This window comes from Dama dama, chromosome 15, assembly GCF_033118175.1.
Source record: "Dama dama isolate Ldn47 chromosome 15, ASM3311817v1, whole genome shotgun sequence".
Classification (NCBI taxonomy): Eukaryota; Metazoa; Chordata; class Mammalia; order Artiodactyla; family Cervidae; genus Dama; species Dama dama.
In genome coordinates this window covers 16580025-16604070 of record NC_083695.1, presented here as the reverse complement: position 1 = coordinate 16604070, position 24046 = coordinate 16580025, and the positions used below count along the sequence as shown (strand labels likewise).

General features: G+C 51.2%; 1 protein-coding gene across 2 annotated transcripts in view; it reads left to right on the top strand.

The window, feature by feature from the left end:
• PGBD5 (piggyBac transposable element derived 5) overlaps positions 1-24046 on the top strand; it is a 143396-nt gene that overhangs the window by 47671 nt on the left and 71679 nt on the right. For both annotated transcript variants that reach the window (XM_061161535.1, XM_061161533.1), the window contains exons 2-3: positions 6784-7211; positions 12208-12342. In XM_061161535.1, the coding sequence (XP_061017518.1) occupies positions 6784-7211; positions 12208-12342 (563 nt within the window). The remainder of the gene's footprint in view (positions 1-6783; positions 7212-12207; positions 12343-24046) is intronic.

Below are 24046 nucleotides of genomic sequence, written 5' to 3'. Positions count from 1 at the left end.
TCACTTTCATCAAAAGGCTTTTTAGTTCCTCTTCACTTTCTGCCATAAGGGTGCTGTCATCTGCATATCTGAGGTTTTTGATATTTCTCCCAGCAATCTTCATTCCAGCTTGTGCTTCTTCCAGCCCAGCGTTTCTCATGATGTACTCTGCATATAAGTTAAATAAGCAGGATGACAATATACAGCCTTTACGAACTCCTTTTCCTGTTTGGAACCAGTCTGTTGTTCCATGTCCAGTTCTAAATGTTGCTTCTTGACCTGCATACAGATTTCTCCAGAGGCAGGTCAGGTGGTCTGTTATTCCCTTCTCTTTAAGAATTTTCCACATTTTGTTGAGATCCACACAGTCAAAGGCTTTGGCATAGTCAATGAAGTGGAAATAGATATTTTTCTGGAACTCTCTTGTTTTTTTGATGATCCAGCGGATGTTGGCAATTTGATCTCTGGTTCCTCTGCCTTTTCTAAATCCAGCTTGAACATTTGGAAATTCTCGGTTCACGTACTGTTGAAGCCTGGCTTGAAGAATTTTGATCATTACTTTACTAGCGTGTGAGATGAGTGCAATTGTGCAGTAGTTTGAACATTCTTTGGCATTACCTTTCTTTGGGATTGGAATGAAGAGTGACCTTTTCCAATCCTGTGGCCACTGCAGAGTTTTCCAACTTTGCTGGAATATTGAGTGCAGCTCTTTCACAGCATCATCTTTTAGAATTGGAAATAGCTCAGCTGGAATTCCATCACCTCCCACTAGCTTTGTTTGTAGTGATGGTTCCTAAGGCCCACTTGACTTTGCACTCCAGGATGTCTGATTCTAGGTGAGTGATCACACCATCGTGGTTATCTGGGTCGTGAAGACCTTTTTTGTATAGTTCTTCTGTGTTTTCTTGCCACCTCTTCTTAATATCTTCTGCTTCTGTTAGGTCCATACCATTTCTGTCCTTTATTGTGCTCATCTTTGCATGAAATGTTCCCTTGGTAGCTCTAATTTTCTTGAAGAGATCTCTAGTCTTTCCCATTCTATTGTTTTCCTGTATTTCTTTGCATTGATCACTGAGGAAGGCTTTCTTATCTCTCCTTGCTATTCTTTGGAACTGCATTCAGATGGGAATATCTTTCCTTTTCTCCTTTGCCTTTTGTGTCTCTTTTCTCAGCTATCTGTAAGACCTCCTCAGACAACCATTTTACCTTTTTGCATTTCTCTTTTCTTGGAACACGAAAAAGAATCACACAGGTGATCACGGCCTCCTGTACAATGTTACAAACCTCCATCTATAGTCCTTCAGGTACTCTGTCCATCAGATCTGAGCCCTTGAATCTATTTGTCACTTCAACTGTATAATTGTAAGTGATCTGATTTAGGTCATACCTGAATGGTCTAGTGGTTTTCCCTACTTTCTTCAATTGAAGTCTGAATTTGGCAACAAGGAGTTCATGATCTGAGCCACAGTCCACTCCTGATCTTGTTTTTGCTGAGTGTATAGAGCTTCTTCATCTTCAACTGCTAAGAATATAATCAGTCTGATTTCATTATTGACCATCTGGTGATGTCCATGTGTAGAGTCTTCTGTTGTGTTGTCGGAAGAGGGTGTTTGCTATGACCAGTGCGTTTTCTTGGCAAAACTCTGTCAGCCTTTGCCCTGCTTCATTTTGTGCTCCAGGCAAAGCTTGCCTGTTCGGCAGTATCAGGCCCTGGTTGTGGCGTATGGGATCTTAGTTCCCTGGCCAGGGATGGAACCTAGGTCCCCTGCATTGGGAGCATAGAATCTTAGCCACTGGACAACCAGGAAAGTCCCATGCCTTAAGTTTTTTTTTTTTTTTCCATGTCTCAGACAAGAGTAATACTTTTGTGACAATGCAGGACATTCCGGTTATATTTTTATGTCTGTTTGATTTGGCCTGGGGAGAAGTTATTTTATTATTTTTAAATCATTACTTCAAAATATTGTGTTTCTCATATATGTTGCCACACTGCTGACTAGTTGTACCAAAAAGTGCCAGTATGTGCAAAATGCAAATCTCATCTCAAAATGAAAGCATCAGTCTCTAAAAGGTTGAGCTTTCAAAAGCACACAAAGCCAGCCTTTTCTTCCAGATGGCGCGGAGGTGGGGGTCAGTGCCACATGCAGGGTGCCCACTGGCCTTGGGTCTGCTTGGTGCGGTGGGTGGAGGGAGGGAGCAGCAGGAATGGCTTCCTTGGCACTGGGACCCGCGTCTCAGTGGGGTCGTTCTTATTCCAGTTTAAGACACAGAGAAGTTGTCTGGCATGCCTAAGGTCACACAGCCAGCAGCTGTGACAGAGGGGGGGAAAAAAGACATCAGAAGATGCAGAAGGGCCAGGAGGAGTTCTCCAGCGGTTTCTCCCAGTTCAGGGAGAAAGTGAGGAAGCCAAACCCAACAAGACCCCAAGCCAACTCACTGAAGCTGGGTACCTGGTGGGTGTCTGTCATGCACCCCTCCCACATCATGCCCGTGAACAAGCCTCTCCCACCCAGGGCTCACCTGGTCACCCCGCCGAGGTGTCTTCGAGGAGGTGTGGCCAGTGGAGTGCCAGCCCCATCCCGCCCTGCCCACCCGTCCAGGTCTTCTCCTGGCTGACCTGACCTGTCCACCGGGCACATCAGTACGGGGGCTGCTGTCCTGACACCAGACCCTGCCCAGGGGGCTCAGCACTGATGCCTCTGCTCCTCGGGGAGCCTGGCTCCTTCCTCCTCCACTTGCTTTCCATTCACCCTCAGCAGGGATGTGTTGAACACACCAGGTAGCGGGCTCCGAGGATGCAAGGTGACAGGACAGCCTTGACCTCTGAGGGCGGGACAGCAGAGCAGACAAAGCAAGGTTGAGTTTCTAACAAAACACCCGTGGGCTGATACTCACGAGGAGGGAGACCCGTGAGGGCTGAGACTGAGAAGCCCCGTTGGGAGGGCAGGAAAGCCAACAGGGGGAACGCATAATGAATGTGGAGGCCAAGGGGAGGCAGGCCCTGCCGTGGAAGCAGATGCCAGGACATCTACTAGCAGCATGCTACTTTTGCCCAGGCCTGGCACCAGCTCTGCTTGTGAGCTCTGTGCCTGCTCGGCATGGAGAGTGGTCCAGGATGAGTCTGAGGGAAGGGCACACAGGGCCCCAGACCCTAAAGGCTTTGCAAGGAATCTGGACTAGCTTTTAGTGCAGTGAGAAAGCCTGAGGGTATTTTCATTAAGCAGCAGAGTATTGTGGTTCAGTTTGTGCTTTTAAAATAATTTCCCTGTTGCCATCAATTATTTGGGGAGGGGCATGCCCTTGGGGGAGGCTGTTTTCCTTGTCCAGGCCAGAGGCGGCAGCCCCGTGCGTAGGGGAGCTGCAGGGGCTGCTTGGTTGCACGGTGTGGAGGTGGGGCAGGACGTGCTGCGGGGGAGATAAGGGGTGCAGGAGACCAGGGGTTCGTGGTGGTTTAGGTTTCTGACTGAGAGCACTGGGGGACTGGCAGGGAGGAGCCAAGGGGAAGGACAGTGGGAACCTGGGGTTTCAGTCCAGGCACAGTTTAAGGGATGAACCTTCGTTGCCTATCCTGTACAAATGAAAGTGAGAGGTGACTGTGGCTGCTGGGGGAAGGAGGCCTCCAACTGCGGGTTCAGGCCCCCCACAGCCTCACTCACCGGTCGTCCTTGGCGGTGCCCAGCCCACCTGGAGGGCACTGGGTGAGGAGCCGACAGAGGGGCGTGCCCTGGCCACCCACCTGCTCTGCCAAGTCCCCGCTGAGCCGGCGACTTCAGGAGTAGCCCCAGACCGCACCCACTCCATGTGCAGCAAGGGACCCCCTCAAGTGTGGTCCACATGCTCACGGCGCTTCACTGGCCCAGCCCTGGGGCCAGCCCAGGCCCTGGGCCCCTCGACACCTCCAGCTGCTCGCCCTCCTGCACAGTCCTCTGAATGTGAGCTGCTGGCTCTGGGCCCAGGGCCTCTGCATGAGACGGTCTCTCTGCCTGAAAGACTGACATCCCCACCCCCAGCCCCCTAGGCTGATGCCTCTCCACCCATGCCGCCTATCCCACATGGCCCCTTCAGGGAGCCTCCCAGACCTGTCCCCGGGATCTGGATTCAGGGTTGTCTTGTGGGCAAGCCTCCCGCAGCCAGACATCACCTGGTCACTCTCTGCTGCCCGCTCCCCTCACCACATCGAGAACTTCTGGGGACCGAATACCGCTGTTACTCCTTTCTACTGCTGAGAGGATCACGACATCCTAGTGTGATATTCCCTGCCACCCTCAAGTGACAGTCTCCTTTACAAATGGGGCATCTGCTTTTCTAGTTGCTGCTGAGGTTGTTTTCCTCGCTGGGGGTGGAGCTTTGCCGAGTGACTGTCAGTGCCCCTGGTCTGTGGGGTCCTGGGTTTGCTCCCCTGGAGGGTGAGGAAACCAGGTTCGTGGTGGTGATGGACCTTGATGGAAAGGCTTGGTGAGACCATGGAGGGGTGGCAGTGGTGGGGGGACAGGACTGTGTGAGTGTATTAGCTGGACACCAGGGTCGACCTGGGCAGGCGCTGCTCTCCCCCCAACCCTCCCCCATCTCATGCTACTTTTGCCTTTTTGCGAGGAAGAGTCTCCTTTTCCTCCAGAGCTGCTCCTGGCTGTGCCCTGGGACCCTTCTTGGCCCACTGCAGAGGCGGAGGGAGGTCCTGCGGTGGGAGGGCTCAGCCCTGGCTCGAGTTGTGAGCTTGCTGTGTGCAGACAGCCACGTCCCCGCTGAAGCAGCAGGCCACTGGGCTGGCCCTGGGCTCTGTGGGTCAGAGGTCACCGCTGTAAGGACTCAGTGGTGGGCGGCCTTGGGCTTGTCCTCACACTCCTGAGCTCCTGTTTCCTCACCTGCAGAGTGGGCTGATGCCTCCCAGGATGGGAGGACTGCACAGTTAATCCCTGGAAAAACTCTTGGTCAGTGAATCAAAAGTGAGGGAGTCTCACCTTGGCTGGGGACCTGCCCACCTTCAGGGCTCTGTTAGTTGGTGGCAGGGACCCACTTTCCCTGCCCTCCCTCCCTCCCTCCCAGTGACTGCCCATAACAACACTTCACATGTGAAGAATCACAACTACTGAAGGAAGCCATAGAGGCTGCTTGTAAATCAAATTAAATAGTTAAGAGGGTATCTGCTACTTCCTAGTTTCTTCATTAAGCAGTTGGCCAGGCCTGGGTCTGCTGTGTGAATTCATTTTGAAATGGCCTGGGAGGCAAAATGACTTTAAACATAACTTTTGGAAGAGACCATTTCATTCTGCTTACTCAGCATGATGTAGCAATTAAAATGCTGGTTTTTCTCCTTTTTGAGAGCTACCCCTGAATAATTTATGACTTCACCCACCAGCAGCTGCAAGGTTCGCTGAAATAAAATTATTTCCAGCAGGGTGGCTGTGGAGCAGAGCCCATCTTCCCAGCCTCATTGTCCAGTCGGCCTGGGCCGGTGCCCGTTGCACCAGGACTGTCTGGAGCCCTTCTAAGACACGACTGGTGAAAGAAGATAAGGTGGCCACTTTGCTCTCTGGGCCTTGGTTTCTTCTGTAAAACGAGGGCAACTAGAGCACTCTCTAGCCCTCAGGCCACCGTCCCTGCCTTCCCTGGGTACTGTCTCAGCAAAGGTTACCCAGTCATAGGTACCTCTGCAGGGCCAGGCACTGTGTTGGGTGCGCTCCCTGCCCCACAGACAGCACAGTGAGGCTGCTCTTGCTGCCCATTTTACGAGCAGGAGAGATGAAATCTGCCCAAGACTGTGCAGCCAGTGGAAAGGAAATTTAGGATTTCACCTCCCAAGTCTGCCCGTCTGAATTTATTAGTAAGACCTCAGATGTCTCCTGTACATTGTCAGCCTTAATTTTGCTGTAGAAAAGTTGTTTTTCAGAGACCGTCTAAATCAGTAGTCGAGAAAGGTTGGGGTGGGGCTGGGGTTAAAGTTCTGAAGAATCTGCACAGCTTTTATTAGAAATCATTAGGGCTTCCTTGGTGCCTCAGATGGTAGAGAATCTGCCTACAGTGTGGGAGACCTAGGTTCGATCCCTGGGTTGGGAAGATCCCCTGGAAAATCCCCATGGACAGGGGAGCCCGGCGGGCTACATCCATGTGGTCGCAAAGACTCAGACACAAGTGAGTGACTAAGCAGAGCACAGCTCATACAGATGCAATGGAGGCAAAGCTTGTCTCCTTTAAGTCTCTCCAGACCGTTAGCCTGGTTTCCCTGGAGTTGAAAGTGATGTTTCTTAAGGATGAATGTATGTGTGTGTGTTTCTAAAGGCTGTCCCTGCATTTGTAAAAAACTTTTTATTGCATTGGTGAAATTTCTAAATAAGCCCCTTCAGATTTATTTACTAATAAATTTAGAGTCACCAGGTAGAGAGTGCCTGATAAATTGCTCTCACCTGAATGGAATCTTTCAGGCCCCAAGTGGTAAAAAGCATTCCAAAGTCACCTTAATTAACAAGGAAATGAGAGCCAGAAAGACACGCCGAGCTCTTTGTTCAGAGTTTCGGGTGTCTTTGGGTCTCCACCGCCCTCCCCTGTGCGTCTTTCTCTTCTGATCCTGTTTCTGGGTTTGCCAGGTCTGTGGGGGCGGGATGGGGAGGCGTGTGCAGGATTCGGTGGGGACACGGGGCCCAGAGGGCAGCAGCGGGGTGTCCTGTCTGGAGAGTGGGCAGGACGGCTTCCGGATGGGTGTCTGGGTCCTCCCGGGAGGGCGTGGGGGCGCGGGCGCGGGCGCTCGGGCGGAGGCCCGGTTTGGGGAGGCGGTTGGCCGCAGCAGTAGCGCTTGGCCTGCCTGTCCAGGTCCCACCCGGAAGATGCCCCCCAGCGCCAGCGCCATGGACTTCTTCCAGCTCTTCGTCCCTGACAACGTCCTCAAGAACATGGTGGTGCAGACCAACCTGTACGCCAAGAAGTTCCAGGAGCGCTTCGGCAGCGACGGGGCCTGGGCGGACGTGACGCTGCCGGAGATGAAGGCCTTCCTGGGCTACGTCATCTCCACCAGCACCTCCCACTGCGAGTCGGTCCTCAGCATCTGGAGCGGCGGCTTCTACAGCAACCGCAGCCTCGCGCTGGTCATGAGCCAGGCCCGCTTCGAGAAGATCCTCAAGTACTTCCACGTCGTGGCCTTCCGCTCCAGCCAGACCACGCACGGCCTCTACAAGGTCCAGCCCTTCCTGGACTCCCTGCAGAGTGGCTTCGATGCTGCCTTCAGGCCTTCCCAAACCCAGGTGAGGCCGTGGGCCCCGGGCCCCGAGGTCACTCCCGGGCCATCCCTGCGCAGCCACGGGCCATCCCATCCCCATCTGATCAGAGGAAGGTGGCGGGGGAACGGCCCCAAACCACACTGAGCTCTCTGCTCCGAGAGGGTTTCCCTCCTCTTCTCTCCTCCTCCGTTAATTATCCTTTCTCAGCTGTGGTTTGCTCAGGGTAATGCTCGTTTCCTTGTATTCTCTGAGTACCGTGCTCACGTGCTGGTGGTGAAGGAAAGTGAGCGGCCTTCTAGGGGTGCAGGGAAGGAGGCTGGGGCCCAGCGTCCTCAGGCCAGGGGAGTGGCTCACGTGCTGGGTGCCCGGCGCGCATGGAGAGTGGTGCCGTTGAGGGAGTTGATGCAGCCAGCTGTCAGCCATGACCCTGACTGTCACAGCCCCTCACCTTCCTCGCTGCCTAAACGGGGCTGTTTGCTCTCAGCCCTGGCCTCCGGTCGACTATGGAAGTCGCATTTGGTTGTGGTGACAAAGTTCCAGAAGTCATCCTCAATGTTGCTCTGCTGGTCTGGTAAACTTGAGAAGGTGACTCTTCCCAGAGATAGCTCTAACCACATCATCAGGAGGTTCCTGGCCTAAGTGAGCCAAATTCCCTCTGACTTGTCCCATGTGGAGAGAAAAATCTTACTTCTCTTTCATTTGTACTTTTAAAAATCTACCTACCCACCCACTTTTCCTTATGCTTTTCGTTAAGGGCCTTTGTAGTGAGCCTCAGGTTCTTTTTGCGGTTCTCTTAGAGATGCCCTCCAAATTTCCTATCCTGTCTTCACTGCACGACTTTAAAGCATGGGGTTTCTGTGGGGAAGATAATGCCCTCTCTGCCTGTGCAGGCCTCCCAGCTCCAGGGCCCCCTGTGATTCCCAGTTTCCCAAATCCTGCCGCTATTTACAGTGCAACAAATGCTGTTTGATCTTGGCCCTCACTTTCCTTCTTACCAAGACATGGGGTCTTAGGGAACACAACCTCTGCCTTATATAACAGGCCCTACAGGACCAAGTACAGGGCTGAGCATGGTTTGTTTGCTTGTTTGTTTGTTTCACTGAATATTTGCTTGGTTGAAAACGAACCAAACCAGACACATTGGCTGGGACACAAGGGGGAAAAACAATATTCTGACCATACTGGAGTCAAACATTAGAAGAGCTGCTGGAGAGGTCTGAGTGCTCGCTAAGCGTAAGTGTCTTTTGAGAGTTAACCAACCAGGTCCCTAGGTGATTGATATTTAATAGCCTGGAGATGAGGCTGCCGATGGCCCTTCCAGCCACTAGAAGAGCTGTACCCGTGATTATACCCATGTTTGTCGTGTGCCTGCAGGTACCGACCCTGTGCTGTCTGATCCTTCTGGAGCAGCAGCATCGGACACTGAGACCTACATCCCAGGCGATCCCCGCGGCCACCTGTGTGTGTGTCCCTGGGGTCTGCTTGGCCAGTGGGCACGCTGCAGCGCCCACTAGCAGGTTCTGAGCTGTGTGGACTCACCCCCTCCCACCCCAGACAGGGGCGCTGGGATGGGGCAGCGCTGTCCCCCTGGGTCTTGCCCTCCTGTGCCCGCAGACGGCTGTGAGGAGTGACCCTAGAGAGGTGGTCACTTTATTCTTGCTGCCCGCATCTTTTCTTTGGATCCAGTTGATGAAACTGAAAAAAGAGGGACTGACATGAGCTTCAGATTGGGGAGTGGCTCTCTAGTCATGTTAGGTTCTTTTTTTGTTTTTTTTTTCCCTCCCTTTGCTTTTTTTTTTTTTTTTTTTTAATTTTATTTAGTTTTTTGCCTTTGTACTTGCAAATGTATTTGTTCTTGTTGCTACCATTTTCCATCCCATGCTCTATGTGGTGGTCAGGATCCCAGCAGGAAACACATGCTGTGTTCTAGAAGGGCAGCTACAGAGAACCGGAAGCAGGGACTGTGGACATTCAGGGTTTAGGCGGATCATCCAGGTGGCGACCCCCTGGGCTGACAACAGCGGGAAGCCGCAGGGCTGAGGAGGGAGAGCAATGGCTTCAGCCTGAGGGGCCTGATGGCACAGGCAGGCACAGTCTCTTGTTCATCCCTCCCTTGTAGCCACAGAAGGCGGACACTGAGGGTAGGGCCCTGGGATGTGGTATATGAGAGGTTGGCCTCCAGGCCCCAGTGCAGGGTGGGAAGGTGGAAAGGGAGTCTGGGGGGCAAACAGTACCTAGTATAGACCACCCGACAGACAGAACTTGAGGCAGAGGGGAAGTCAGAACCCCTGGGGTCAGCTCTCCAATGTGCTGATGACAACCTGGAATTTCCTCTTCCTCCCAACTCTGGGCCCCCATTGAGCCAGCTCTGTCAGGAGGCCGGAGCAGGATCAGATAAAGGGGATGAGACCAGAAAGTGTGCGTGCAGTGTGGAGCACCTGGGGTCCTGCCCACATGGGCTGTCGAGGTGGTGGCTCTGGGCACATGCTCAGCCTCTCTGCCGTGAAGGCCACCTCGTCCTTACACACACCACCGTCAGCATCATACGTCTTTGTTAAGTGAAACAAAGGAAACTTTCGAGCTTTCCTGGCTTTCCAGTTGGCTCTGAGACATTCCATTCAAGGAGAAGGTGTGTTTGCGAGTCGCTGCCCACCTCCCCTGAGCCCTCGGGGCTCTGCTGACGGGACTTCACTCTGCCTGTGAGACCAGTGGAAACAGCTCCTGTTCCGTCCCCACCAGACATGTGGCTGCTGTGTTCCCGACTCCCAGGAGTGGCTCTGCATCCCCACTGTACACACACCCCACCTCAGCACACAGCACCCTCACACACACCCTCTGCCCTGCAGTCTCCTTTTTATTCCAGCAAATGTGACCCTTTGGGTGAGTTTACAAAGTCTTCAGAGGGTCCCCAGGATTGACCTGTAACTCAAGCTGTGGTATGTGCCCACACATGAGTATTCATACACATACTGAATGGGGAGACGGAATGCATCTTCTCACGCCTGGGGGCAGGTTAGTTGGAGGAGGATCTGGGGAGGGCTTGTGAAAGGACATGACTGCCTTGTCTCCCCTGCCCAACTCCTGCCCCTCACCCGAGCGCGTCACGCGAGGAGGGCCTCAGACAGCACGCTGGGTGAGGTGGTGCTGGCCCCTGCGGCCTGGCGAGGAGGAGGCAGTGTTTGGAACTCTGTAGAGCGCCCTGCCCTGCACTGTGGCTGCTCCACGTTCCCGCAAGGAGGGTGGGAAAGAGGAGAAGCCACGGAGGCCAGGAGCTACTGCTGACCCTCTTGCTTTGGTGAAACGTTTAATGACATATAAATTTGAACAGATTCTGTGCTGTGGTAAGTGCAGGTGGAATAGAGGACGTTGGCTTTCTGAAGAGCCGGGAGAGGGCCGCATCTTCCCCACTCTGCTCAATCCACTGCTCCCCCAGCCCATGTGTGGGACGCAGCCATCCTTCTAGAGTGGATTCCAAATGGGCTTTGAATATGTGATGAGCCGTGTGGAGCTGAGCATGGGTCAGTTTCTCCAGCCTCCCCTTCATGAATTCAAGGCAAGGCAGGCCTTGTTCAATGGCTCCTGCTTCCAACAACAGAAAACTGCGGGGGCTGGTGTGCATGCCTGAGACCCAGCACTGCAGGGCACTCGTTTCTCAAGTGGGATTCGAGTGAACATTAACAGGAGAATGGAAGGCTACTGCCCATGTCACAGTTGGTCCGTGTTAATCTCTGTCCTGCCCTCATCGGGCCATGTTCTGACATCACCTGGGAGCTTGTTGGAAAGGCAGAAACTCAGGCTCTGCCCCAAAGTTACTGGAACAGAAGCCACATTTCAGTAAGATTCTCAGGTGACCGGTGTGTTCATTCAAGTTGAGAAGCCCTGATGGAGAGTGGCATTGGCACACAGTGGCCAGGTGTTGTAGACTTGGAGGGCCATGTGGTCTGTGTTGGGACCTTGTAGCCTGAAAGCAGCTACTGACAGTATATCAGTGAAGGGCACGGTGGGTTCCAGTACAACTTAATTTACAGCGGGGGGTGGGCTGGGCTGCAGTTTGCCAGCCCCTGATCCAGAGAGTTGTGAAGAGTTCTTGGAATCATAGTGTTTTTTAGCATTCTGTCAGTACATTTCAGTGACCCACACACATACGTACCAGCTTGTAAGTACGCTTGAAATTGGATTGGAAGGGAAGTGTAACAGTTTCCTAAAATTTACCCAAAAGTCCCCCCCCCCCAAAGCTTTAGCTTGCAAAAACAGAACTTGAAACACCTCTGGAACCTGTTTTCATTGTGCCGTTTCTTTTTGCTTCACTGTCTTATAATTGAAAAAAAAGTCCTATTATTGTGCCATCGAAAAGCAGGAAGAGGTGAAGTGAGTTTAAAAATTGCCTAGGGAGTCCCAGGTCAGAAAAGACACGATGACCTGGGGGAGAGCCAGAGGCTGGGCCATGGCAACGAGGGAACTGGGTCATCTTGGTAATGGTTTTTAAAAAGAGAATGTTTGACCTGGGAAAAAGAAGGTCAGGGGCTCGCATGAGAGCTGTTCAGAAAACCAAAAGAAATCATGTGTTTGTCTCCATTTCTCACAGGGGAGAAGTCAGTTCAGTAGGTTTAGGTTAGATGTAGATCAGCTTTGAGTCAGAGAGTGATTGGAACGTCCATCTGTGGAAAGGTCTTCCTTGAAAGGAAGTAGCTGCCCTCCGCGGGCATGTTTAGGTGGGAGGTCCCTCTCCCAAGTGAGAGTTTGGACTGAGTAACTTATCATGCCAATAACTAAGTATCATGGCAGTTTCCATTTACTAAATACTTGCTAAGTGCTTTGCGTACAGTTTCTTACTTAATCCTCCCCCAAACACTGGTGTAGGCAACTGAGGAGACCCAGGGACACTCAGGATCAGAGAAATAAAGTGCCTTAGCCAAGGTCGCACGGCTGATCAAAGGCAAGGGCTAGATTTGAGCCCAGACCCAGTGACCCCCTGAGCTCATGCTGCCGTCCTGCGTCTCTGCTTTGCCGTTCCTGGCAGGTGCTACATGAACCCCTGATTGACGAGGACCCCGTGTTCATCGCCACATGCACAGAGAGGGAGCTGCGGAAGAGGAAAAAGCGGAAATTTAGCCTCTGGGTCCGGCAGTGCTCTTCCACCGGCTTCATCATCCAGGTGAGCCCTGGGCTGGCCCTGGAGGGCAGGGAGGACTTGGTAACCAGTGAACTTGCTTCCTTGCCCTGTTCACTGCGCGTCACTGGATGCTGCAGCTGAGGCTGGGTGGGTTGCTCTCCTCCTTGCAGGGGAACGGGGGTGACTGGCACTGCCCCCTGCATGTTCCTTCTGCCCGCCCCAGCCCCTCTGATCAAATAACCACTGTGAAAACAGATCGGGGCTCAGTACCTGCACTGTAAGCCAGCAGCTTCACCAGCACAGTGGACACAGAGGTGGCTGCCGTGACTCTTGAGAGCACCCCGTGTAATGTCCCAGAGAGGCCCCCAACCCCTGCTGAGTCCCTGTCCTCCCTTCCAGTCCCGAGGACACCTCCTCAAGGCTGCCAGTGGTGTCAGGAGCTCAGTTCTCTGAGCCAGCCATGCCGCCTGTTCCCTGCCCTGCTCTTCTGTTTTGGAAGAGGTGGCCAAGCTCTGCTGCAGGAACAGCGTCAGACGTTGAGCTCCTGGAGCAGGCAGGGTGCAGAGCACACAGGAGGAAGTGGGGCTGGCAAGCAGACCCCGCCTCACTGCCCTGCCAGGCTGCAGCGCCAGGCCCAAGGCGTGAGGGTTGGCATGCCTCCTGCCCCCACAGCGAAGGAGTCATAGGAAGGTTAAGCTGAGCGTCTCCTCTGGATGTGCCCCTGTGCATGCGCCCCACAACAGCCCACCTTCCCCTCGGGCTTCAGGGCCTCCGCTGAGGCTGGCCTGGGGTCTCCAGCTGGCCTCACCTACAGGCTGCAGACTGTTGTCACAGGGACCCACCCCAGAGTAGAAACCACTCTGGACGTACCGCCTGGGCCCTCTGTTCCCGCACAGCACCTGCCAACTCTATAGTATCCTTTGTGGTGACACTGCTCTGGGGATCGGGCAGTCCATTTCACTGTATGTATGACCTTCAGTCATTCTTTGAATAAATTCTTACTGAGTGCTCTTGCCTGCAGCATCAGGCCAGACAGTGAAATCATGGCTCTGCCTTCTTAGGAATCTGCCTGTGTGGCTTTTGATGGAATGTTCACCTGTGGGTTCTGTGTGCCTCTGGCGCCATTTCCTTTTTACTGTAAATTTAATGAGTGGCGAGGAGTCAGGACCATCCCCTGCAATGCCACGGGTCTCCTTCTCTCTGTGTGTGCATTTTCCTTCTAGTTTCCATGAAATCTATAAAATCCCCATCTATCAAGTAAAGGTTTGGATTGCTACCTTGAAGTTTCCTTTTATTTCTAAACCTCTCTGGTTTTAGGAGGCTTTGTGCAGGTTGAGGGTTTGAATTTAGAAGCCAGAATTGAAGCTGGCCACTCCTCTTCTTGGTCTTGCCTCCACTATGGCCGAGGCAACAGGAAGCCCCATTTGCGCAGGTACCCTTGCTTCCGCCTGTCTCGTGGCAGGTGGAGTGAGGACTTCCTTGGCCTCCCCACTTCCCTGGTCCAGATGAAGGTGCCTTTGGTGGCAGCAAAGCAGGGAGGGACACCTCTGCCTGCAGAGGACCCACGTGGCCTGGGGACAGTGGTCTTTTTAGCATCCTGACCCTTGTCTTGGTTCCCCAGGCCCTAATTCTGGTTAGGCAGTAGCCTGGGAAGATCCAGCCATGGTGCGAAGGGCAGGGGGTGCCTCCCATCCCTTGAGCCTTCATACTTGCATCTCCTCTGTTCTTACGCCTCCTGTGTTTCCCACATGAGGTGGCTCATTGCTGCTCTGTCCAGGGGCCCCTCCTAGGTCCTGAGGCCCAGCTCTGCGGCTTTCTGCGTGAACTGAGCTGACTCCCAGTTGCCCTGGATACCAGTGTCCTTATCTGTAGAGTGAAGGGATGGGGTAACTTAATTGGTGAGGCCCCTTCCCCTGCAGAGTTCTGTGATTCTTATCTTTTTTAGCATTATGTATGGGGTAATGTATGCAAGCATGTTTTTTTCATTTTAATGTGTTAAGTAAATTATTCTCAATGATTTTATCCACTGGAGAATCCAAACGGCTAAACCTAAAGAGACTGTAGCCAGCCTGCGGCCCAAATGTCCCTCTGCCCCCTGCTGTCCTCTCACTGGTAGCAGATCTGAGGCTGGCTGATGGGGTGCAGCAGACGTGGTACGTGAAGGGGCTGGAAAGAGGGTGTGTGTGGTTCTCCTCTGGCCTCTCCACCCTGACCATGAGCAGATGTCCAGGCTGGATCACAGAGTTGGGAAACCACGTGCAACAGTGTATCACATGCCCCTGATCAATGTGGTTGTTTGTTACACAGTAACAGAACTACCCTGGGGCCTGCCAGTTAGGGTCTGCAAAGCTGACCAGATAACTTTCTTATTTTTACCTGTCATAGACTCAGCTGATAGCTGGAAGGGACGGGGGTTTACCAGTGTGTTTCTGGGGAGACCAAGGCCTGGCTTCGGCTTTATGGTGTCATTCAGCCAAGACTGAAAGGTGTGCTGGCTAGACTGCATGCTTTTGAGGTAAGTCCAGGTGATTAGCTCCACTTGAAAGATTCCAGACCAAGGGTTAAGTGAGAAAAGTATTCCAAATTGGTCAGTGATTTCTCAAGTGGTCCCAGTAAAAGTCAGCGGGACAGCTGACCGGGAGCTCCGACCCTCAGATGAGTGAGTACGTCCCCACAGGGCACCTGCATAAGGAGGGAAGCGAACAGCTAGCCAGACGGTGCTGCTGAAAGGGAGGGTGCCAAGAAGAAACCCAGTGTTTTCAGTACCTTATGTGTCTACTGCCCTTGAGTTCATTTGAAGGGGAATCGTATGAAAGTGGTTAAAAGTCCTATGTGATATAACTCATGAAGAGACTGTAGGGAGGTGTGTGGAAGAAGAGATGAAATGAACTATATTATCCTGAATATTAACAAGTTAATATCTTTCACTTCTGGGAGTGCAAGAGACAGGGAGTAAAAAGTTCCCAGGAGAAAGAAGGCATCAGAGAAGGTGAGGTCACTTCAGAGACAGACTGAGACCCTCACGGAAATGCTGCCCCACTAGGTGAGGTGGTGCTGCCTCATCCATCCTCAGATCTCCCCTCCAGCCCTCCTTCCAGAAGCCTTGCACGTGGGGTCTGGCTCGTGGTGGGCGTGCTCCCCCACCTGACATTTGTAGACCTGCGCTGAAGGCCTGCTCACTGTAAAGTGCTTGGCTCCAAGATGTCTCTCTTGGTGTCTCGCCGTGCCCCAAACACTGGAAAATAGATCAGCATGTGACAATGCCAGCCTGCAGTGCTCAGCGCTGAGGACCAGCCACAGGAGGCCACCCACTCACCCTGTGAAGGAGACCGCTGCCTGAAGGAGTGGGCCCTTGGGTTTCTGATAATCTGGCAAGTTGTCACATGAGTGGGGAGGGTGAAATTTGTATGGTGTATGTGGGCCTATTCTGAAGGAGCATATCTTTTTTTTACTGTGGTAAAATAAACATAACATAAAATTGACCATTAAGTGGCATTAAGTACACTCACTGTGTTGTGCAGCCATCACCACCATCCATTTCCAGAACTTCGTCATCATCCAGAACAGCTGGGAGCACCTCTCTTAGTAAGGCAACGATACTCTGTCACACAGACAGAGTGAACTCCCTGCAAGCAAAGCATCTTCCAGATGCACCGTGGATGCTGCTGCAGCTCGGGGGAGGGGTCACCTGGCACCGTGGTCTGGTTGAATGTTCAGCACTGCTCACACTCCCCCAGTCAGGCTGCTCTGTCTGCTGTGCCTGTGGGACTCCTAGCAACGGGTGAGTGGCCGGGACAGTGTATGTTCTTGGCCCCAGTCTCAGCGCTATCACCCGCATTCCGTGCCCGAGAAGTGCTTTTGGTCACCTGTAGCATTCCCAGGAACTCTGCATCAGACAGCACTGGTGTCTCAGGATGCCCATGAGTGCCTGTTCCTCTCCTCCTGTTTCCCAACCTGGCCTTTCTGGTTTTACCTTCTGGCATGGGCAGGGCTCAGAGGGTGTGATGGGTAATTTTGTGCCAATTTGGCTGGGTCAGAGTACCCAGATAGTTGGTCAAACACTATTCTGGATGTCCCAGTGGAGGTATTTATAGATGAGATTAACATTTGGATCAGTAGACTTTGAGTAAAGCAGATTGCCCTCCATCATGTGGGTGGGCCTCATCAAATCAGTTGAAGGCTTAAATAGAAAGGAGAGGAAATTTTGCCAGCAAGACAGCCTTGGATGTGAACTGCAACTTTAACCTGTGTCTCCAGCCTGCCAGGCTGTCCTGAGATTTTGGACTTAACAAACCTCTGTGATCAATCAGTTTCTTGAAATAAATACCTATATCTCTTGATAGATGGATAGGACTCTCTCCATATATCTTTGTCTCCATCCTATCATTTCCACTGCAGAGGGATTTCTGCTAGCCACTGACTCATACAGCCTCTGTGTGTCTCAGCTCTCCTGGATTCTGAATTCACGGAGGGCAGGGACCATGATGGCTTCTTGAACTTTGCCTCTTTAGAGCCTAAGGGGTTTGCCAGCTTTTTTTTTTTCTCTTCTGAAGTCAAAGACATCCCTGTTATCAAAAAGCTTACAATATAGACAGGAAAACCTATGTGCAGATTGTTTTCTAACCACACTTTATGGAATTAGTGTTGTGCTGGACACTGAAGGCCTGGAGGTGAATGGAACCCTCATGGCCTCTCTCACAGGAGAGGCAGAAGATGAAAAATATTCTTGAGGAATAAAAGCAATGGAATACTACACAGCTAGAAAAAAGAATGAAATCATGCCATTTGCAGCGACATGGATGGACCTAGAGATGACCATACTGCGTGAAGTAAGCCAGACAGAAAAAGCAAATATATGATATTGCTTCCATGTGGAATCTAAAATATGATGCAAATAAGCTTATCTATGAAACAGAAATGGACTCACAGCACAGAGGCAGACTTGTGGTTGCCAGGGGGAGAAGGGTAGGGAAGGGCAAGACTGGGAGTTTGCGATGATCTGGTGCAAACTGTTATGGATAAACAGCAAGGTCCTGCTGTATAGCGCGGAAAACTATATTCAGTATCCTGCGATAAACTGTAATGGAAAAGGACGTGTGTGTGTGTGTGTGACTGAATGACTTTGCTCTACAGTAGAAGTTAACACAACATTCTAATTCAGCTATACTTAAAATATCAGTTACAAAAACATTCCTAAGTACAGTGTGAATGATGCAGTCCTGGAGGGGTGTGAGGCTGTTGGAGGGCAGCAGTGGGGCTAAGAACGGCTCCTGGGGTGCAGAGACCAGGGCATGTGGTGCCCTAATGGGAGGGCAGACCACGAGGGCAGACACTGAAGGGACAGGCAGGAGCCAGGGTTACTCACTGCAGGCCAGCCCTGAGCATGGCCTCCGAGCAGCATGCAGCCTTGACCAGTATCTTTCTGCTCTTGCTTACACCTGAGAACACCTAAGAGACTGAGTCTTTCATCCCAAATCGCAAGGCTGATAGGCGGGGGCAGGAATGTGAGCTCAGGTGCTGGCTGGCTCCCTATGCTGTGGGCACTGTTCCCAGGAGCCCCTCAGAGGGGGAGGAGGAGGCACCCCGCAACCCCGCTGGGGGCCCGGGTGTGTGAATGCAGCATCTGAAACACGGCCAACATCTCTGACACCCACGAAGAGGATTTCCATGCCTTCGAAGTGTCCATTTCAGGAAAATGAGCTGACCCACAGTGTGTTTCTGTCCACAGTGAACAACGCTCAAGGCTGGTGGAGGCCCTTCATCCTCGGGGGCGCCCACACCCTGGGGTACTTGTCAGATTCCACGGAGGAGCTTTAGGCTGTGTGACTCCATGTTTTGACAGCAGTGGAACGAGCATGCGGGATATCGTTTGTGACACGAGGCTCTGACAATCCCGAGATGGTCTTGCTGTCTAGGAACAAGTGTTCTGTGCTCTGAGACCACAGCTGATGCCTTCTTTTTGCAAAACTGCTGCCATTTTCAGATCCGAGGTGTGTGGGACACTGCAGAGAGTGTCTCTGTGTCACAGGCCTGCTGGGAGCTGCCTGGCCCAGCAGGCCCCCGCGTGTGCCTTCGTCTGCAGTCCCAGTGAGCTGAGTGAGGGTGAAAGGAGAGGTTTATACAGAAGGGTGCATATCCAGTTCAGGGGAGCCATGTCAGCAGGTGGCTGGGGTCCTCGGTCTGGGACACAGGTCACTCATCTTGGAAGCCTTGTGACCCTTCTGTGGGCACGAAAGGAGACCGTCTCCCTAGAGACTGTTGTTCTGTCTGTAGTGTCAAAAAGGTTGAGAACACAGTGGGAAGAACCAGCCCCCCGTGTAGTTAATGCTGTGCTGACCTATGGGGATTTGTTTAGCCCTGAGACTCGGGGGGGTGGGGGGGGGGGAAGAAGAGAGTCTCCTAATTAAAAAAGACAAAAACTGATATGATCAAAAAGGCCGAGTTCTCCATTTGAATGTGTTGAACTAGGCCTCCTGCCTCAACAGTTGAGACCCCGGGTCCCTTTCAAGGGAGGCGGTGAGAGGGAGGGCCCCGGGCAGACGTGGGTGTGGCTGAGCTTGGGGCCCCACATGGAGCTTTATTAGGGGCCAGTGCTGCCCTTGCAGAGAACGGCCAGTCTCTGGAGGGTCGGGTATGAGGTGCTGAGTCGGGTAGAACCATTCTGAAGGACAAAAACATGGTCTCTCGCTCATTGCGTGCACCTGCCCCAGAGGAGTAGACGTCAGAAGCCAGAAATCAAAACGGAGACCTCGGGCCAGTGGACCTGCCGCCCACCCCGTACTCAGCACCAGGTGTGTCAAGGGCCCCTGGAGTATCCGTGAGGGGCCCCGCGCCTTGTGTGGCTGGACCGGCAGCTCTGGGGGCCCCTCCTCCTTTCGGTCTAAGCCATGGTTTATGAGCTGCTTCTGCAGTTTGCATACATGGAGTGTTCGCTCCCAGCCAGGCCCCACACTCGGGCACATGCATGCATCCCTGATTTTCATAACCACCTGCCCCTATTTCACGGTGAGAAACCGGGGCCCGGAGAGATTTGCTGCATGGTCCGAAGTCAGCCTCAAGGGGCAGACCTGGAATTTAAACCCCACCTTCCCAACCCTGGAGCTCACCCTCCGGACCACTGAGCCGTGATCTGTCCCCAGGGAGAGAACTCTTCTCTTTTAGCCTAGGGGTCTCCAACCTTTTTGGTACCAGGGACTGATTTCATGGAAGATAATTTTTCCCAGAACCAGGGGTGGGGGGTGGTTTCATGTTGATTCAAGTGTATTACATTTATTATGCACTTCATTTCTGATCTAATGCCACCACTGATCTGACAGGAGGTACTGGTCTGTGCCCCAGAGATTGGGACCCCAAGTTTACCCACAAGCTGTCCATTTCTTACCCAGCTTCATTGTTGGTGATTGATGTTCTAACACCAGTTATGACTGATTGCCCTTGTTTTAAGACTGACTTTTCATGTTGAAAGAATTTGAGGAATTTGTACGGAAGGTTTTTTTTTTCTTATATAACTTCTAATATTTTTATGTACTAGTGAGTTACTCCTGACCTAAAACTAACTTGGAAAATGAGGCTCAGAATGAAATTAACTAAGGTGAAGTTTGCTTGTGGAGTCAGAAACTGGGCGGGACATTTACCCATCTGTTTAACTGTGCAGTGGCTGGGATGCCAGTTGCAATCTGGTGCAGGTGAGATGTGGTTACATCCCAGGATGGAACTGGCTGGGGCACAGTACATCTGTCACAGAACTCAGTGTCCATGAGCGCGTGGCTTAGCACTAATATTTCCTCAGTGTGGAGCGGGTTAGTTTGCCCAACCCTCCTTACCATATAGGGAAGCAGAGACAAGAAAGAATTTATCAAGTGCCATGTAAGTGAATCAGACACTAACTGGATCAGATTACACCCTGGCCCTCTCCCCAAGGAACTGTATTCAGAAGGGTACAAAGAGCCTCCTTCAGTCTGTTGTTGTTTTACTGATATGGAGTTGATTTGCAAAGTTGTGTTAGTTTCAGCTAAACAACAAAGTGATTCATTTAAATATATGCATATATTCTTTTTCATATTCTTTTCAGTTATGGTTTATTATAAGATATTGAGTATCGTTCCAAGTGCTGTGCAGTAGGTCCTTGTTGTTTATCTATTTTATATATAGTAGTGTTTATTTGTTAATCCCAAATTCCTAATTTATCCTTCTCCCCACCTTTGGTGACCATAAGTTTATGTCTGTCAGTCTGTTTCTGTTTTGTAAATAAGTTCATTTGCATCAAATTCGTAGCTTCCACGTGGAAGTGATACCTGTCTTTTTCTGACTGACTTTACTTAGTATGGTGGTCTCTGGATCCATCCGTGTTGCTGCAGATGGCCTTGTTTCATTCTTTTTTATGGCTGGGCAATATTCCGTCTTATGTGCCATGTCATCCATTCATCTATCGGTGGGGAGTCAGGTGGCTTCCTTGTCTTGGCTGCTGTAAATAGTGTTGCTGTGAACACTGGGATCTGTGGATCTTTTCGAATTAGAGTTTCTCCTCAATCCATCATTTTGAAAGTCAGAATCACCTATTAGCTGAGCTTTGGGATAAAACAGAAGCAAAGTTCTTGTAAGGGTGTGTAGTGCTGCAGATGCAGCCGGAGAAGACGGGGCAGAGAACAGTCTCGGCACGTGAGCCCTCCTTGGCCGTGGCCATGGCGAAAGGTAACGTGAGGAAACACTGGTAGTGAAAGCTGTCAGTAAAGTGATGTCATAGAGATTTTGCTTGAAAACCAGGCTGATGAGCCAAAGAGGGTGGAGTCAGCATGTCTAGTAGAACTTTGCATGATGATGAAACGCCCTGTGTCTGTTGCTCCACCCTGGCAGCCCCTGTTTTCATGTAGACTGAGTGCTTGACTACTGCGACTGAGGAATTGGATTCTTCATCTTCCTTAATTCTTAGTGAATTTAAATTAAAATAGCCATGTGTGTCTAGAGGTTACAGCACAGATAATGAAGCTTTGCCATAAAAAAGATCATTTCTGTGTATGCAACTTGCACATACCGAGAATAGCCTTGCAAGGTACACAGAGTATTATTATCTTTATAAATGAGGAAACCAAGGCTCAGAGTAGTTAATTCTCCCCAAATCACACAAGCCAGTAAATGGCAGAGCCTTTGCCCTTTGCCTCTTGAATCCAGGGCTGTGCCCTCACCAGTCTCCTGGACAGACTCCATTCCTCTTGTGGTGAGTGAGCACCCTTTAAACTTGCTGGTTTCATGTGTGGCCATCCGTCCACAGGTGACAGCCCTACCCAGCTCCATGTGCCCATTCTGTGTGGTTTCCAGCCGTGCTAATGCTGTGTTCTTGCACTATTTCCTCATTTCTGGGATTACACCCTCCACCTGCTCTGCATCACTAATGAATAAAAAGTCTAAGCAAAGGGTCACAGTCCCTAACGCTTGACCTCCCCATCCCCAAGTATGCCCCCCACCAGCAGTGGAGCAGCCCAATGCTCTTCTGTTCTGCAGGAGAAGTAGGACCAGTGGTCAAGACCAGCAAAGCCCAGTGACAGCTTAGTGGAATTTTCAGCCGGTGCATCTTCATGACCCTTGAGACCATCAGTGATCACAGCTGTAACCAGTGTTCTTTCAGGAAAAGTGGTGATGAACTAGGTCCTGTCTCACGAGGTCTTGGGGCGTTTCAGAAGTAGGGCTAAGATAGCCAGACATGTGGTGTAGGCATCTCCCAGGGTGTTAGCTCTGTAATCCATGTTTCTTGAGATTCTTTCTGTTATGACATGTGTTATAAAAAATACACATATGTGTTAATAATGTGTTAAAAATAACACATTATTATAAAAGTAACATTATTATAAAAATAACATCATTATAAATAATATGTGTTATAAAAAATACACAGTATCAGTGATAATATCGTGGGACAAAATGTAATACCATGTATTAATTTTCTTCCCTCTCTTTCTAAATGTGTATATGAAAAAGTTAACAATCATAGGAGCCAGAAAAACTTAATTTTTTAGGAAAAGTGAAAAGCTTGGCAACTGAAAAATACATTTTTCTGTTCTAAAGACACTTGCCAAACAAGTTGTAGCTCAGATAGTGAAAGTCTCTGCTGCAAATTCCATTTTGCACGATGATGGAAGCTGCCCTGTGCCTCTCGCTGCAGGAGGAACTGTTCTAGTGTAATGATGCTCTCCGCATATGTGGATGGAGAGCGAGAGCTCTATGAAAAGCCAACGAGGCAGCAGTTAGACATCTGGATGCGCGCTGTGTCCCGGGCACTGTCTTATGGGAGCCCCCAGCGCAGTGTGGGGGGCGGGTGTGGCGCCCACTGCCGCCTTCCTCGGGGTCTGACGAGACTCTTTAACGGAGGCCCTCACGTTTGCACATCCGTTGCCTGTCTTCCCCAGTCAGAGCAATGGCACGTGGTGGGTATAAGAACCCATGGAAGGTTATGACTTTTTTCATTCATCCCACTCAGCGATATGGGCTCACACCTTAGACCAACTAAGGGCAAACTCAGCCAGAGCAAACTCAGGCCAGCGGGAGCTGGACCAAGCTGACCCCGTGGCACTTGTCAGGCAGGGTGAGTCCTTTTGTGGCTTTTTGACTGCCCAGTTGTCAGTTCATTGAAAACCCTGCCCCTCGGCTGAGACTTTTGACATCACTATTTTTGTTGCTTATTTAAATCTCAATCCTGTTTTGTACTCACTTTAAACTCATTGTCCTCTATAGTGAGTGCCGCAGTTGAGGAGCCTCCGTGGGCTCACATTGATGCCGGTTTTCAGGCTCATTCTTCTTCCTCATTTCCTAGTAGGAACAGGAAGATGTCTGACCTCGCACGTCCCCGCTCCTCCTGATGGAGCAGCTTAGTACTCCTCGGAAAGAGGCTGGCTGGAGTCTGGGAAATTGGCAGTGTTCGGATTTGCCCGTGTGGACAAAGCCAGGTCATCTGAGATGGGCCTATGATACCACCATGCGTCATGGCTTCTGGAGAAGTGTGTTGTTTCCAGGGGAGGTGGGGGCTGTCGTCACCTCCAGGCGTGATCTTAATGCACAGCATGTTAATAAGCACTGACTGAGGTGGGGGCTCTCTCAGAAACAGACTTGAGTTCCATATAGGCCTCTGCTTGGGTAGTTCTGATGGGGGGGAAGGGGTGCTTCTTCTATGATTATATTTAGTTTGTCTTTTTTGATTAGATTGGATTGTGTAACATCAAAAACATAAAAATCTCAAAATATCTATAATTCCAACATATAAAAAGAGCCATTTGAGAATATAGTCAGAGTATCTACACACACACACAGAAAGATATACCATAGCAGAGTTCCCAGGAGTACTGAACACTCCAAGCCCTCACAGTGTGGGGTGTTTGGGTAGGCAGAGTCTCTGCTGGTTTATGTGCATGCGTATACGTTGAAATCAATCTATTTCCAGAGAATAAAGTTGATGTCGCCACCACTCTGCTGCTTTTATTAATAATAACGAGGTGGGGGGTGTGCCCTTCATAAGCCATGGTGTTTGGCCCCTTTGGGTCACAGGCACGCATCTGTTGGGTGGAGGCGGAACTTGAAGGTGCCCACAGATCCTGCCCCCAAGTGGAGTGCCTCACCCAGAGCTTCACTCAGACGCTGACCTGGGTGTTGCTGTGGAGGGAATATGATTCTGTGGATATAACTGTGGCCCTAAATCCATTGATTTTAAAAAGGAAATAATCCCAGGTGGACCTGACCTAATGAAGCAAGCCTTTAAAGG